Source organism: Elaeis guineensis, chromosome 14, assembly GCF_000442705.2.
Source record: "Elaeis guineensis isolate ETL-2024a chromosome 14, EG11, whole genome shotgun sequence".
NCBI lineage: Eukaryota > Viridiplantae > Streptophyta > Magnoliopsida > Arecales > Arecaceae > Elaeis > Elaeis guineensis.
Window position 1 is genome coordinate 35,091,051 of NC_026006.2, and position 18,543 is coordinate 35,109,593.

The following is an 18,543-nucleotide window of genomic DNA, read 5'->3' on the forward strand; positions in this document are numbered from 1 at the left end:
GATTAATCTAGTTATCTTTCACTGTAATTTTTTTGAAAAAATTTTGAAATACATGCATGAAACACCTACGCATTCCAACAAATATCATTTTCAATCAAGAGGATATCATCTATGTACAATGTGAGAAATATGACAGCACTCTCACTGACCTTTTTGTATGTACATGGTTCCTCCTCATTTATGATGAAATCAAATGATTTGATCACATCATTAAAATAAGTGTTCCAACTCAGAGATGCTTGCTTAAGTCTATATATGGATCTTTGCAACTTGCAGACCCTGTGATTACTATCACTGAATGTGAAACCTATAGGTTGCTTCATATAGATATCTTCTTCAAGATGTGTATTTAGGAAGACAGTTTTCATAGCCATCTACCAGATTTTATAATTATAGTAAGCTACAACAGCAAGCAAAGTTCAGATAGATTTCAGCATAGTCACTGATGAAAAGATTTTTTGATAGTCAATGCCTTTATGTTGACTATAACCTTTCGCTACCAGCCTTGTCTTATAGGTCTCTACCTTACCATCTAATCCAATTTTTCTTTTGTATATCTATTTATACCTAATAGGTACAATACCTTCAAGTAGATCTACTATGGTCCAGACCTAATTGGAATGCACAGAGTTGATTCTGACTTCATTGTTTCCTTCCATTTTTTGGAGTCTACATCTAACATCACTTCATTGTAGGTCTTGGGATCATTTCTGATGTCCTTATCTCTCACAAGGAATGCTTCTTCTAAATCTTCTGTAAGTATACCAAGTACCTTTCAGGAGGATAGAAGATCCTACTTGATCTACGAGATGGAGGAGGTACCACATCTACTAGCTTATAACTGGATTCAAGTTCTTGGACTCGATGCTCTTCAAAAATTTTTTCTTTGAGCTCAATCTTCCTTCCACTACTTCCATCTTGGATAAACTCTTTTTTCAAAAAGATGACATGACAGCTCACAATCATATTGTATTCCTCAGAAAGATAAAAATAGTATTTCATAGATTTCTTAGGATACCCTATAAAATGAGCCTTAATTGATCTAGCCTCTAACTTGTCTACCTGCTGTCGCTTGACATAGACTGGACATTTTCAAATTTGAAGATAACCAAGAGTTGGCTTCTTATCATGCCATAACTTGTATGGTGTGCTAGGAGCAAATTTAGAGGGATTCAAAAGGTGAATCATAAAAAGTAACGCATGTCCCTACAGAAAAATGAAAAGATCTATGAACCTCATCACAGATCAGACCATATCTAATAAGATCGGATTCCTCCTTTCGAATATCCCATTGACCTGAGGTATCTCTTAAGGTGTCCACTATAAGATTATAACATTTTCCTTAAGATAGGTCCAGAATTCTCCACTAAAGTATTTTTCTCTTCAATCTGATCGAAGAATCTTTATGGTTTTTCAATTTGTCTCTTCACTTCATGTCTGAGCTCTATGAACTTTTCAAAAGTCTCAGACTTATGATACATCAAATATACCAAACCATACCGAGAGTAATCATCGATAAAGGTTATGAAGTAGAGATAGCCACCCCTAGTCTGTACTTCGAATGGACTGCACACATCAGTATGCATCAGGACTAATATCTTGGTGGTCCTTTCTTCTTGTTTTACAAAAGACAGTTTAGTCATCTTTTCTTCAAGACAGAATTCACAAACGGGATAAGACTCAAAAGTCAATGACTCAAGAAGGCTATCTTTCTCCAATTTGTTAAGTCTGTCCTCTTCAATATGGCTTAGTCTAAAGTGTCATAAATATTTTTAGCTAATCCTATCTGTAGATCTCTTAGATCTTATGGTATTTATTTACTCATTCATATTAACACTTGCATCTACATGCAAATGATAAAGACCATCTATCATATAGGTGTGTGCAATACATCTATTTTCAAAATAAATTATGCACAAGTCTTTCTTAAAATGAAAGTTGTAATTATCCTGCACCAGTATAGATACAAAAATTAAATTTCTACTAGTCAAAGGTACATAAACAATCCTTTAATATTAAACTAAATCTTAACGGTAATCGCAAGAGTAGGTCTCAATGGCTACAGCAGCAACTCTTACCCCATTGTCGATTTGAAGAGTAATCTCATCTTGTTTCAGCCCTCTAACTTTTTTTAGATCTTGTATAGAAGTGTACAAGTGTGCACTTAAATCAAAATCTAGAATCCAACTAGAAGAAAAGAAAATCATTAGATTAGTTTCAATTACTATCAAATCAAGCATGCCTTCAGAAGGTGCATTCTAGTTGAGGACATGAGTTAATTTCTCATAACTGAGATCTAATCCCAAGTTCCTAAACTGGTCATTGTGATTGGACTCGATCAACCTATTGGTGTCTAAGATTTGAGCTGGTGGGTTAGAACTCGATATGGTAATCTATAGAGAGAACAGTTCAAATTACATGTTTGTACTTGGTTAATGTTTGTTCTAGGGACTTTAAAAACAAACAAGGCTTCTACTATTTTTACAAATCTTCCACACTTCTCGGGTGGAGAATCAGAAACCTATACGCGATCAGTTTTTAGTGGGTATTGTGCTCCCACTGATCCATGTGCACCTTACCTAACAGTTATTGATAACACATGAACCAATGAATGGATAACACCTTATCCATTGCTTCACTAAGTAAGATGCAGCATGTTCAGTCTCTAAGTTTTGTGGCCTCACTTAATAGTTATTGATATATTTCATAGTTAAGTCAGACCTACCATTCGCCAATGGGTGCAAAGCCGTCATTAAGTCCCTCGCCTAATAGTTATTGGGTCCAACCCCATCTCCACCTCAGGATATTGAATGCCAGTAGAGTAGTTGTGCCTCTCCGATACAATCGAACCACTGTAACTAGTCGAGAACGATCAATGCCAGAAAGGCACCCATATCTCTACAATGATGGAAGATTGCTCAACTTAATATTTGATTGAGAAAATTTAAGTTCAGATCTCATCCTTAATTAATCATAACGGTTATGACTAATCTAGTGTTATGGGCTAGCTCAAGTAAATCAAATAACCTAATTCAAAACATAATATCCTAAAATGGTCAGATAAGTTAAGATGTGTGGGGGTCCTCTCGTTGCTTTTGTTAGACACCAATGAATTGACTAGGTCAGATAATAGAATCAATTAAATAACTGCCATCTATGTACTTATCTTAGACACCAAATTGATTGATTAGAATCGATCAGATTTACCTATTAATCTAGGCTCGAATCACTGAGCCAAATCAGGTCTTAAGTTGATCGATAACATGTGACTGTTAATCGATCCGATCAAACTACAACTAATTAGGTTGGTCGTAAATATCTTTGATCCAATCCTAATCAACTTTTGATTCAGTTTGATCAACCGTTCAAACTAGACCTAATTGAGCTATCCATATCCTTAACCCATGTTTTATGCAATTGAATTTTGAATTTTAAATTCATAATTTTAGATCTTTTAATTTTAAATTTTAATGCTTAATTAAGTACATAATGAATATGACTTTAATTTAGATGCCAAAATAATTTTTAATCTAAACTAATTTAGACTACATCACATGTAATTTTTGCTGTCAACAGAAGCTGACTCACCTTGAAACTTAGGCCGACTCGTTTGTGATGAACAAAAATTGTAAGCCCACACCTGTAGGATTGAGTTGACTCATATGAAAATGAGCCGACCCACCAAGGTCTCAAGTCGACTCCAATAAGGATGAGTCGACTTGTCAAGGACTTGAGTTGAGTCGAACTAAATCTGAGTCGACTAGACAAGCATGCCAGCCACAATTTTAAGATTTTATGCAAATAGATCCTATGATTTTAGATCTAAAATTTTGTAGAAATTAAGTTTTAGATCAATTGTGTACAAACTATGTATCATATACAATATTTTCTGATCTAAAACTAATCAAAAATACATATCAATATATGTATAAAAATCTAGATCTAAAACATGTATTATATACATCTAGGATCTTTTACTTCTAGAAATTTAATCTAATATATCAAAATATATAATCTATTAATTTTTGATCAGATTATCTTTCACATAACACATATATAAACAATAATTCAGATCTACTCATGGAACATATATCATATATATGATTGTAAATTCAGATCTATATATGTCCACACATATCTCATATATGAACATGATGCAGAATTTTTATATTCTAATTTTAAAATTAGATATGATTTCAGATCTGAAAACGAGATCAGATTTGAACAAAGCATGACATGTGAACTTCAGATTTGAATCTAAATTCAAATCTATAGAAGAACAAATTCATTTCAAATTTGAAATAAATTTTAGATCTAAAATAATTATAATATGTCAAGCATAAGATATAAAAATTTTTAGATCTACTAAACCATGATATTCTACATCATTCTAGGATAATCTTTCAGTATAACCAAGTTATGCCAGGACAACCTTATCTCAGAATGATGTTTAACACATGAAATTAATTTGGATTTTATTTTTGCAAATCAGAGTTCAAATTTACGCATATCAAGATTGAACCAGTGGCTCTGATACCACTATTAGAAATCAGTAGTTTTATGCATGTAGTTCAAAAATTTTTTCGATCAAGCACGTAGCGAAACAAATCTAGATTAAACTTTTTAATCTAATATGCATCAGATCAGATCTGAAAACTATCTGATCATGGATCTTATGATATACTGTAATTTAAAAATTAAATCATAGATCATATCTATATAGTGTAGATCACATCTACTAGCAGATCGTATCTACTATGCGAGTTGAGATCAGATCTCACCTTTGCACGGGTCGAAATACACCACAACTAATGATCCATGGATTTGATGAGGTTCCTCGAGCCACACAATTTCCCAACCTCTACAAGTATCCACACGAGGTGCTTTGCCCGATCAGAGGTTGTCGAAGTCATCGGGGTGCTAGCTCCCTTGCAGACTTTCCTCTTAATGGCTGATCTAATACCTTCTTTGAATCTCTCAAACTCCTCCAAAGATGAAGAAGAAAGCTTTTAGGAGGATTAAGAAGTAGTGGAAGAAGATGAAAAGGAGAAACTCTTTTCTCTCTTATATTTCTTTCCAAACCCAATACACAAATCCTAGAAACCCTAGGATTTTTTCTACATGCCAAGAAGCAGGCTGACCACCCTTTAAAACCCATGCCCCACCTCCTTTTCACACTAACCAACTCGTGGGAAGTTTCTCATGGTAAAAACCTGATAGGATTCAACACAAAAAATGAACCCTTCTTATGGTAGGCATTGCAAAGTATTTAGATAAAACCAAACTCTTTAAAAGGGAAAGGATTAGGGCTTATCATGTTTGAATTCAAAACAATTTTGATCTGAAATCCAAACTAGATTTTAATCCATATTAGGCATGGAGTAAGAGGGGTGACAAACCTTCAGATTAGCATGAAAACATTCATGCAAAAACTAAAAAGTAATGAGAAAGGTGGCATCCAAAAAAGGGTGGCGCAAGGGAGAAAGAGTCCATTCTTATCTAGACTCTATGTTTCCTTATTTGTTCCTTAACCAAATCACATATGGTTAGGCCCAAACAAATAGATAAATCCAATCCAATTAGGCACCTAATTATCTTAATCAAATCCTAATCACATTAGGATTTAATTGAGTCCAAGTCCTGATCAAATTAGAAACTAATCTTCTTTGCAATTGAGTCAAATCTGATTCAAGTCAAACTGAATCTAATTCAATTTGACTTGACCCAAACCTCTTTGTTCAATTAAATTGAGTCAATTATTAATTCAATTACTAATTAATCTTTCTATAATTTATTAATCCTTAATAAATTATTTTATTACAACTTTTGCATAAAGTTAATCATCAATCACATTGATAATTTTATTCATTAACAATTCATAATCGTTAATCTACCATCTAATCAGACAAGAATCTCTTTTGTGTGTGCTCTTATAGGTTCTATTCTATCGATAGTGAGATATACTATGATCTCTATCACAATATCATCAAAACTCTTTTCGATGGATCGAATCAATTCCAATGCTGCCCTTCGAGGATCATCAATCATCAAGACAATACTTGATAAGTCTCATAATCTACTATCGATACCTCGCAATATGTAGTGATAATCCAGCAAAATAAAAGTATGAATCTTTAGGTATAATTATCATATGATTCAGTCCTTCTATCATGAGTTTTGACTAGACAGAGATCATGGAGAATTCGTCAAACCCTATCATTAGTCATATGAAAGATTGACTCGACTCGAGTTCACATGTGAATCTCATGAAATTTTTTTTTTCAATATTCATACTTACTTTGGCCAAAGACTTTTTGAACTTAGTCTCACGGATCGTATAAGACTTTTTCTTTTCTATCAAGATCGATAGATTCCATCTAGATGAATCCTACTTCTAACAGTAAATTTAAATCTACTGTAGCTAACATACACAGTAATGACCCTAATGGCTAGGGATCAAGAAAATATGCAATCAAACTCAGTAGCCTCGCTATGAACAGTTAATGCATCGCAGGTTAAAGGACCACTCATACCACTGTAGCATTGAGAAGATCACTAACGAATGAGTAGACATCCAAATGATTTCTTATGTTGGTCATGCTCAGTGCAAGTTATTCTCTAATAACCACCTGCACTCTCACCTCAATGTCCCTATATCGCAGACTCAAGACTCATCTATCCAGAAGGAAGGTGATCCATGCATCGATCTTAAATGAATTGATCACTGTCCTCTATGACGATCCTTTGATCGAAAGTATTAAGAAACTAACCACTAATAATGTATGTCTCAAATTCTCAATACCTTGAGAATATACAAAATCATCTTTTTTAATTTTTAGAATAAATCATAGATTCATAAATATGATTAGTAATGAAAAAGTTTTTTATTAATAATAAAAATTTTATAAGTACAAATGCAAGTCCTGAAAATATAAATGTATCAGCCAACAATTAGCTTTCTAGGGCATACATCTAACACCTACTGCCACGCATGACCTTCAAGATTTGATCATCAGCTCTCCACCTGTAGCTGCTTGAATCCAGTCTATTCAGTGAAATTAGATTATTCTTAAAGCTGGGTATGTATCAATCTTCACCCAACTTCTTCACTATTCCATCATGACTCTGTAAGCCGACAGTCCCGCTACCCTTGATCTCATAGCTCGATCCACTCGATAGATGAACAGTACCCTCTTGCTCTCTAGAGAGTCAAATAGCTCCTCTCTATAATAAACATGATGCGAACAAGTAGAATCCAAAATTTATTCGGGGAAAGAAGTAGATAGCTCATCTGACATTAGAAGAACATCATCACTTTCTTTTATATCACTACCTACCATTGCCACTGTAGCCTTCATCCGATCTTTGAGCTGCAGGCAATCTTTGACTTGATGCCCCAACTCATCACATTGATAGCACCTGATCTTGTTCGAATCCTTCGATCTGGACTTGGACCACCCACGTTGCGATCTTTTGTCGCATCGTCTTCTGCCACCACCACCTCCAATCATCACCAAAGTCAAATCACCACCTAAACTCGAAGCTCAGTTCTCCCATTTGGGAATCTCATTCTGGAGTAGTATAGAAGTAACCTTCTCCATCTTGATGGTGCTCTTCTCCACTAGAAGGTAGTCACCAATGACTCGAAAGAAGAGGAAAGCAACAAAAGCAAGACCAATGCCCTGGTCTTCTTCTCAACCTTCTCACCAACATTGAGAAGATCAGTGAGAATCTATTGAAAGTTGCTAAGATACTTTTGCATGCTCTGTCTCTCGCTTATCTGTAACTGGTAGAATTATTTCTAGAGAAAAAGTATGTTGGTGAGTGACTTCATCATGCAGATCTCCTCGAGCTTTGTCCACATCATCGTCGAAGAAGTCTAGCCAAATACATAGATCATCATATCATCTGTTAAGTACAAGCAGATCATACTCACCATCTATATTTGTAGCCACCTCCAATCTTTTACCTCCATCATACTCGACTTCTTCTCGTACAAGAGAGCATCGATCAATCCCTATTGGATGAGCACATTCTTCACCCTCGCTTGTCATAGAGAGAAATTGCTCTTCCCATTATATCAGTTGATCTCCACCTTAATTGAGCCCAACTTCTCCATCTTCTTCAAGCTTGATCAACACTGCCACAACCTAGATAACCATGCACTCCAGTACCACCTAGCTCTGATACCAATTGTGCACTTCGAGATCACCTGGCTCTTATACCAATTATATACTCTGAAACCAACCTAGCTTTGATACCAATTTTTGAGAATCTAATACCACTTGTTGCAGTAGAAAGAAAGAAGAAATAAAATTAGAACACAATCAAATATGTGGATTAGATCAAGCTCTACCTCCACAGAGCATGCAAAGGCTTCACTATGGAAGAAAATAGTTACAAGAAGAGATCACACACTCTTAACTCTTATAAATCTTTTTCTTTTAACAAGAAGCTCTCACCTCTCACTCCTTACAAAAGCTCTCACAAAAAATCCAAGGAGACCCTCTGCTGACTCCACCTGAGGCTCTAGCTATTGTTTCGGCTCTCTCCACAGCTCCTCTACCTCTTAAGTGCTCACTGCCGACTCCTCTCTGCTCCATAGGGCACTTCCTCTGCCTCTTGGCCTGTCTGCCCCTGATAAAGGGCCTAAAACCCTCTATAGATCGAAATACAACCTTTATTAGGACTTAGAAATGTTTCTAGCCATTTGATCATAATCGCAAGCCACTTGAACCCTCTGATTGTGTAAAACATCATCTGGATCACTCCTCAGCCATCTGATCATGCAAAGAATAGCCGTGAGCCATGATTTTTGAACCATGGACTGGGTCAGTCTATGGAGCTCGTGTGGACCATGCCATCCCATGCAGTCCACGATGGACCATGCCTAAACTCCCATGCTGGGCTGCACATGCACACCTGCATGCCTGGGCACCCACGCTGGGCCATGCACCCATGCGCCTGTGCTGGGCCACATGCCTGTGCACTCATGCTAGGCTGACATGCCCGTGTGCCCGTGCTAGCTAGCATCCATGCATCCCACGGGCCTGCACATGCCTGTGGGCCCCATCTTGCTGTGGGCCTGCATGTACTGCATCTCTAAGCCTTCGCATCATCATGTGTTGCATTTTGGGCTCCTCTGCATCATGGTTTCTCTTACGGGATTTTTCATTTTGAATTTTTCTCCAATAGATCAAATTTGAGGCACTAAATCCTAATAAGAATCAAGCTTTGAGTTCAGATGGAGACTCAGCTATGGCAATGACTGGAGATGGTGGTGGTAGAGGATAAAGGGGCAAAGGATCATAAGATGGGTGGTCCTGGTTTAAGTCCAAGTCAAGAAACTACAGTAAGATCAGATGTTACAAATGTGATGAGTTGGAATATCGAGTTAGAGATTGTCCACAGCTCAGAGATCAGACGAGTGCTACTATAGTGATGGTCTAAGATAGCAATACTAAAGAAAGTGATGATGTTCTTCTGATATCAAATGAGGTATCTACTTCTTTTCCACAGTGAACTTTTGATTCTTCATATTCGCATCATGTTTATTACAGAGAGAAGCTGTTTGACTTCTTAGAGAGTAGTGAGGGTACTGTTCATCTGTCGGATAGATCAAGCTGTGTGATCAAGGACATTGGGACTTCAGCTTACAGACTCATGATGGAGTAGTGAAGAAATTGGATGAGATCCGATATATATCTAATTTGAGGAATAATCTAATTTTACTAAGCTAACTAGATTTAAACAACTATAGGTGGAGAGCTAATGATGGAATCCTGAAGGTTTTATGCGATAGTAGGATTGTGTTGAAAAAAAAATATGGAGGATATTATCTCTTGGTAGGAAGCTCAGTATGAAATGGAGCTTAAGGATCCATTGGGAGCTCAGAATGAGATGGAGCTTCAAGTACAGGTGGATTAGGCACAAGATGGAAAACTCTGAAAGATGACAGGCGACGTCCCAAAGTAAAATTTTTATTACCACAGGAGGGTATCCCAAGCAAGTCTCAGATATGATAGATCACAACATATGATGGAGATGGGATCAAGCGACTTGGCTCGACTTTCATATTTTTTCACCCATGAGCAACCAGACATATGCCTCAGGACATAGGGGTGAGATCATCCAAAAGCTCTCAAAGTTATATGAAGGTTGAATATCGAGTCGAGGTAAAAATTATTGGATTTTGGTACCTTGAATTCGACCAACAATAGCCCTAGATGGAGAAGCCCAGTAGATCAGGCCCATAAATGCAGGCACCAAAATCTACAAGACCGTAAGCTCGGCCTATGGATGCCCAGGCCCATAGTGCACAGCCTATAGCACGCGGCCCACAGCATGCGCGGGCCAGCACATGTGGCCCGGCATGGGTCATGGTCCACCGCATGGTCCAGGAGGGCAGAGTCACAGTCCAGGGCATGAGTTCATGTGGTCCACCATGGTCCACGCATAGATGTGCATGATTTGATGGTTGAAAATGCGATCTGAGGTTGTTTCACATGATCAGATAGTCAGAATTTGATGCAAACTTGATCAAATAGCCAGAATAGTTTCTAAGTCCTAACAGGAGTCAGAATTTCGATTAGGACTAAATTTTGGGCCTTTGAAAGAGGCCTAATGGCCTGTGGAAACAAAGGAGCGAGCAGAGGATCTTGGTGAGTGGCAGGGGATTTTTCTTAGAGGTTCTGAGAGCATTGTAAAGGATTATTTATGCTTGTTGTTGAGAGAGAGATTGATGTATGAGAGTTAAGAGTATATGATCTCCTCTTGTATTTATTTTTTTCATAATAAAGCTTGCATGCTCCATGGAGATAAGCCTTGGGTTGATCCATGTATCTGATTGTATCCTTTTTATATCTCTTCTTCCTTCTTGTTGCAATATCAACATTATTATCTGGATTAGCGATCTTGGACGAGGAATCCGTAATCCACACTCATGAGGGATCCTTTCCAATAGTTAGAGCTTCCACATCTGAAGCAAAGACTCTTTTTAAAGGGAGAAGGCCAGGCTTTAAGCAGGGCGAGGGGGACCATAGCTATCTAAGAGGTCTGAAAGGTTGAGGCTATAGGTTGGTTGGATGTGAGCTAATGGTGCCTTTCAACATGGCTATCCCTTGTATGTGGGAGTGGGGGATGTGAAGATATTTCCTATCTTTCAATGAAGCGGTGGGGAGGCAGTCACCTTTCAACATGTTAGCATAGGTATGGTTTCTGCAATCTTTTATGATGCCCCATCTTTTTTCCGACACCTCCACCTAAGAAGCTGGGCACCACCACCAATGCTCAGGGTTACGAGGCAAATGAAACAAGGTAGGGGTTGTTGGGTGCTATGGTCTTGGATGAGGGGTGACGGTCACCCACACATCTTGTTTGGTACGACCAGGCAAGGGGGGTGTGCTTCAAAAATTATTTTCTATTTTTAGGGCACTTGCTTAAAATTGGTTTGTTATGGGGTGGTAGAGGTTGGGGGTGTAGGTTGGAATGGTAGTCTTTTTTGGCACTGTGTGCTTTGGTAGGTGAGGTTGGCGTGTGATGGTGGGGAGATAGGTGCTTTGAACTAGTGGAGGGTTGGTTATTATCTCTAGAGGCTTGAGTTGGAGGTCTTTCAATTGATATGGGTGGGGAGTCCAATTGGGATGGCCGACATTTTGAGCGGAGAGATTGGAGAGGCAGAGGAGGTTTCTCTCTTTAAGTTCTCTGAACCATTTTTCTCTAGAACCCATCTCTAAGTTCTTCCCATCTATATGTTTTAGAGGATAGTCTTTCCTAGATATTTAGTACATTTATCAAGAGATGAACAATGCAGCAGATTGGATCACTTCTTTTATTGCTGGACACTCCGGTAAACCTCCATCAATGATCTCCCCTTCATGATTCATGTTCATGGAGGAGTTTGCTGGTTTTCTTACGTCTTGAAGATCAAAAAAGAAATTAGGCAGCAGACTATCCTACACCCACATGCCATCATAACTACTGATGGTATCTTGCAACCTTAAGGCTATCTTTGCTGAGATCACCATCAATTCCACCATCTCGAAGATGAGTGGATCCAATTGAACCCGATGGCCTTGAGCTTGTCTCTCCTAAGATTACCATTGATTCCACCATCTCGATAGTGAGTGGATTCGATTGCCACTAATGTTTCGATCAAAAAAAGAGAGAAAGAGTGGATCCATCTCGATTGTAAAGACAGAATCATCAGCAGGGGATGGGGAATGGCGGTTAGCGGCATGATGCCATAGATCCAATCTCTGGCAAAGGATGGTGGGGGCGATGGGTGGTTTCAATAAAAAGGAAACAAATCCTCAACTTCCTTTTTTTTTTCTCCCAATGCTGAGGTGGCTAGTATGTGCACGTAGGCCTAGTATACAACTAAGCACACCAAGTATAGGATATAATTTTTCCAATCTTTGCTCACAACATCAGGATTTCAGAATAAAATATTCTATCTCATTTTCCACAAGATTCAAGTTAACCAAGGTTATTTTCTCGTATGAAACGCATCCACCAAAGAGCAAATTAACGTTTTTGAATGAAACAAAAAGAAAAAATAAACCAAACAAAAAGGAGATACCACCGCAAACCTAGTCATATCTTCTCTTTCCTTCTTATAATAAAAATCAAAGCATTTATTATATGATGATACTAAATCCATACTCAAGCATACAATACAATGGAAGTATACTCACAACTACATATATATATATAATCCTGTGCTATTATTCCAAGCCGATCAAAAAGGTCAACCAGCTTCTATAACGACTCTCTATGTCATACTGTCATACACTCATACTAATACACCAATCGAACTCGACACCAATCCAAATGGCTCTCATGGTTTAAAGGCCACGGGGCCGGGGTGGGTTGAGGAATCGAGCAGGAATCTTTGGAATGGACGGAACTTTTGGGATGGAAGGCATCGGAGGCAGTTTTGGCATTGGTGGCAGTGCAACATTGGGCATGCCTGGCACGGCAGGCTTCGGCGGCAATGTGGGCTTCGGAAGAGTCGGCACGCTGGGCATCGGTGGCAAAGTCGGCTTTGGAAGAGGCGGCAAGTTGGGCATCGGTGGCAAAGTTGGCTTTGGAAGAGGTGGAACGTTAGGCATTGGAGGCAATGTTCCCTTTGGAAGAGTCGGCACGCCGGGCATTGGCGGCAGTTTGGGCTTGGGCAGAGTTGGCACCCCCGGCATCAGTGGTGATGTGGGCATGGGCAGGGTTGGTGCCTCTGGAGTTTGCAGCAGCAGGCGAGCTGCATGAGCCCTGCTGTGGCTTAAGAACATGAGCGCAATGAGGAAGAACACAATAGAGAAGCAAGTCTTTGAAGCCATGGTGGTATGACAGCACAAGATCTAGAGAGCTATTAGAGGGAAGGGTAGAAGATGTGTGTGATGGTACGAGGGACTAGTGGTTTGGTATTTATAGAGGGAGTTTTTCCCTTGTAGCGTGGTTAACTGGTGGTTAGATGGTTAGGTTTCATGGGATCCCTTTTTTCTTTTTCCATGCGTTATTGCGATTTGAAGGGTGTGGACGTGGTGGCTGTTCCTCATGTTGTCGTTAGTTCACATTCTATGGCCGTATTTGACTACTGTCGAGACAAGACCTCGATTGGGGGAATGGAGTAAACAAATGGCACCTTCTGAGCCACCATTCAGGCACGCGTACGTAACACATAGATTATTTTAGGCCACGAGGACAAGGTGGGGGGCTAACACGCGCAAGTTTGCCGTAACCGTTTAGTCTTGTTAATATATCTAATAATTGACTGCGGAAAGTCCTAGCTACCCACGTTTGTTTGATTTGGATGGAAGGGACTGAAAATTAACTAGGTTTTCCATGGAAATGTAATTTTCCAAGGTGCTTCTTCCGCAAGGAAGGTAAAAAGTCTTCCATCTCCGGTGGAACCTTCTATTTCTTTGACAGAAGCACCTTGAAGTATAAGGTTCAACATTTCAAAAGGGTGGAAAACTTTTTCTTTTCCTCCATTTTTCTTTCCAATGAATCAAACAGCTGGAAATTAAATTTACCCTCATCAAGAAAATATATTTTGATCTTCTTTTATTTTTTTAAATTATATGTAAACAAAATAATCTATATTTTTATATATTAAGTTTGTGAATTTTGGAGGGACTTGATGTGTAGGCTATGGGACTCCAATTTTGTAATACTTAGGCCCTTTAGGGTTTGATAGCAAATTGATCCTGATCCATTTGATCGGTCTAGAAGCAAGGTTCAGCCCCCATCCAAAAACAAAAGGCTCTCTAGAAGAAGAATCAAGGAAAAAAAATGCTTGTTGAAAGAAGATTCCTAATGGGATTCTCCTTCCTTAGCAACTCTCTATGGGAGTCGAACTTGGAAAAAACCATCAAAGGCTAAAAAGAACCCTAGCCTCCACTCCTATTTAAAGATCCTCATAGTTTCTTTGAATTCTCTCTCTTTCCTTGGACCATCATTGTGCCAGCCATGGAACCTCACCAAAGCCAAGGTATGAGACATCTAAACTTTTGTTCTTCTTCTTCCTCATTTATTCACTACCTCAGGTTGCTATGGTTGGCCAGGTCTCCATTGAGAATGGTTGGATTTAATAGATTGAACATCACCCCTGTTTTTGATAATTGCCACCCCTACCTTCGCTTTTGTTCTTCTTCTTTCTCATTTATTCACTACCTAAGGTTGCTATGGTTGGCCAGATCTCCATTGAGAATGGTTGGATTTAATAGATTGAACATCACCCCTGTTTTTGATAATTGCCACCCCTGCCTTTGCTTTTAGTACTATTTTTCTTCTTTCTCCAGCCAATAATCAATGGACCTCCAGTCAAGCTCCTTTGGTCCTCTTTGTAATTCTCACAGTGGAAATCATGGCTGTCAGTGCATGGCGTAATGCCCATAGCAAACCAAAGTAAATCTCATATTTCGTCTGTTTTTATTTTTCTCCTCAGTTTGTTGCCCCGCCAGCTATACTCTATCATCCACTACCACCATGTGTCATCGACCCTCTAGTGTTGATCACCACTACCACCGCCAAAGAAGGAGAAGGAAAAAAAGGAAGAAAAGAAGAAGAAGAAAAAAAAATAGAAGGAAAAAAAAACTATGATCCTGATGAAGGAACCAGATCTAGGGTTTCAGGGTTAGATCTTAAAATTTTTTCAAGATCAGGCAGTGGAAGACTAAAATAAATCAAAATTTATCTTATAAAATCAGAGAATCTCTAGATCTAAGATCCTATTACATGATTATTACATGACATTAAATCAAAAATTAAAATATAAAGAGCAAGAACTACAAATTGATCATATCAACATATTTCTATACTATATCTAATGTATGTAAAATATAATAGATCAGATCTATTACTTTACAAGTTAGACGTTCTAACTTTACTGATCCAGACTTAAATTAATGTTGTGAGCTGTACATACGTCCGACCTCTAAGAGTCATCCATACGAGCCTACGGATCACGATCAGAAGTCCTAATCTAGAAAATTAGCACAGCATGCTAGTACTGTGCTAATCCTTCTTCGATGGTCGATCAGATATCTCTTTCTTCTTGATTTGGACTCTTCCAAAGATGAAAAGTAAGAGAAGGAGTTTTAGATGTGCGACACTCTCAGAAAACTCACAGATGGAGGAAGAGAAGAGGTGAACTCAGCAACTCTAGAATAAGATCCTCTTCTTCTTCTCTTTGCTTAACCCAGATATATAGTTTTGTGTCTATTATATCTCCACGCTGCAACACTCTTTCAAAAGGTCTCTCAATGCTCTATAATCCATAAAAATCTCAAAAAAAAATTTATCTTAAATAAAGAGATATGAAGAATCTTTGTCTAGGTCAAATACCTAGTTAAGAAAAATCCAAACAAGGCAAGACAAGAGGTGCCCAACTCTTGGGTGCCCCCTCCTTCTTTTTCTGTCATGGATCACGAGCAAAAGATGCACAATATGTGCCATAAAAGCCATTAAAATTTCAAAAAAAATTTGGATAAAATCAGTACCATAAGAAAAAAATTTTGGTATCCTAAAATTCTATCTCATAGAATTTGAAATCCAAATAAATTTCTACTTTGACTTGGTCCACAACCATATTTTATATAAGAGAGAAAGAGTGAAAAGCTTTGGGCATGCGTGAAGGCCTGAGAGAGAATATTTTGTCACACAAAATAAGAGAGAGTGGACGTGGAGGGCTAAGGTGGAGCAAGGTGGAATCCTAGTCTTACTAGGATTCAATCTATGACTTGTTCAAATTTGGTTTCTCAAACCAAATCAAAACAAAACCAAATCAACCCAATAAAAATAGATCTTAACCCAATTAAGAACATAATTTAATCAGATTAAATTAGATTTAAATCTGATTTAATTTTTTAATCGAATTAGAAATTAGGTTGATCCAAGTCCAAATTGAACTAGGACTAATTTTTTCTTGCACTTAATTTATCCAATAAACTAATTGGACTTGATCCAATCAAGTCCAAATTAAATTTAATTAAATCATATTCAATTAGAATTAATCTTATCCCATTGGCTTAATCAAATTAAGCCAATTAGCAATCGAATTGCTAATCGATCCTCCTACAACACTTGCACTAGATTAAATGTCAATCGTATTGATCGTTTAACCCTAGAACAATTCTTAATCGTTGATCAACCATCCGATCGGATCGTGAACTCTAATGTGTGTGACCTCATAGGTCCGACCCTAAGTCGGTAGCATAGAAATAAATTTCTGTACCAATCAAAGTGACCATCTAGCAATGATATCCGACGGTCGGATAGGTCGAATGTGTAGAACAACATCCTTAAAATCCATACGGATTTAGTTTTCATATAATTCATCTCTTTGACCAAAATGCTCATAGGACACCTCAAAGTTCAACTGTCAACTCTGATCAGGTTGTCCACATTGTATTTCAAAATATCAAATCCATCTGATGGATTACCCTGGCCAAAGTTTTGCTAAATTGAAATACAGCGACTCATTCTTCTCCAACTCTTGGAGTGGTCAATCCCATCTCGATCACACTCTGACTTCTCAAGTACTTGACTGTGCCTAGAAGCCTTCCGTCACTGAATTAAAAATTCAGTTAGTCCAGTACCAAAGCACAGTGAGTTGCTTGCAAGTCATTGAGGCGATCTCAGATCTAAGGGACACTTATACCTATATTCCATCAGAGACATTCTCGACAGCAAAATACTCTGGAGATGGTCACATTCAATGACGATGTACCCTTACATCTCACCTGTATGCCATACCAGTGTCTCCACACTTTTTGGTTAAGAGGACAACCAATCCATATGGCCTACAGCAACCTATACTCGATAGAAGCTGTCGTCCTTATTAATAGCCTATCATTTGGTCGTGAACAGTTTTAAGGACTAATCGAAAAATTCTCTCTTTATCGAACTTAAATAGTTCTAAGGACTTCGTCACAACAACGAAGTTCATTAGAAGATGAAAACTTGTAATGAAAATACCAAAAATATATTTTATTTATTAACAAATCAATTACAATACAAGGTTGCTCAACCGTCAACAGGTTGATGATTGACTATTGGGACATATTTTTCAACAACTCCCACTTATCCTAAAGTCACTCGGCACAGTATCTAATATCCATCTTCGACTTATGATTGTCGAACTCCTTTATTGCCAGGGCTTTAGTGAAGGGGTCAGCTAGGTTCTCCTTTTCGTCGATCGTCTAAAGGTCGACGTCATCTCGATCCACGATCTTTCGATCCAGGTGGAAGCGACGCAAAATATGCTTCATCCGCTGGTGTGCTTTGGGTTCCTTCGCTTGAGCAATAGTACCAGTTCTGTCGCAATAGAGCAGGATCGGACCATCGAGAGAGGGTGCTACTTCGAGCTCGGTGATGAATTTTCTCAGCCACACAGCTTCCTTCGCGGTATCCGATGCTGTGATGTACTCCGCCTTATAAATAGAGTCTACCATAGTATGCTACTTGAAACTCTTCCAGCAGATGGCTCTACCATTCAGAGTAAAGATATAACCCGACACGCTTCTACGGTCATCATGGTCAGATTGAAAGCTGGAGTCTGTGAACCCCACAAGTTTCAGATCTGACTCGCCATAAACCAACCATTGGTCCTTAGTATTTCTCAAATACTTAAGGATGGCTTTAACCACTTTTCAATGATTTTCTCTAGGATCAGATTGGTATCTACTCACTACTCCTAGTGAGTATGCCACATCTTACCTTGTACATATCATGATGTACATGATAGATCCCACGATCGAAGCATATGGGACTCTACTCATATGCTCTCTCTCTTCAGGAGTTGTCGGACAATCCTTCTTAGAGAGATATTCCATGACCTATCGGTAGATAGTCCTTCTTAAAATTCTCCATACTGAACCTCTTCAGCACAGTGTCTATGTACGTGGACTGGGATAACCCAAGCATCCTTTTAGATTTATCCCTATAGATCTTCATCCCTAGAATGTAGGATGCTTCATCCAAGTCCTTCATGAAGAACTATAATGACAACCAAATTTTTATTCCCTATAGTGCGGGGATGTCATT

The 18,543-nt window shown here is 38.3% G+C and overlaps 1 protein-coding gene across 1 annotated transcript; it reads right to left on the reverse strand.

Moving 5' to 3' along the window:
- Window positions 1–12,599: 12,599 nt before the first annotated feature.
- On the reverse strand, window positions 12,600–13,423 carry LOC105033657 (uncharacterized). The gene has a single exon (XM_010908545.4). It carries the CDS (start codon window positions 13,332–13,334, stop codon window positions 12,846–12,848), a length of 489 nt encoding a protein of 162 aa, XP_010906847.1. The 5' UTR covers window positions 13,335–13,423; the 3' UTR covers window positions 12,600–12,845.
- Window positions 13,424–18,543: the final 5,120 nt, after the last annotated feature.

What these genes read in the sequence shown, in the direction of transcription:
- LOC105033657 (XM_010908545.4), bottom strand. Translation starts at nt 13,334, where the DNA reads ATGGCTTCAAAGACTTGCTTCTCTATTGTGTTCTTCCTCATTGCGCTC.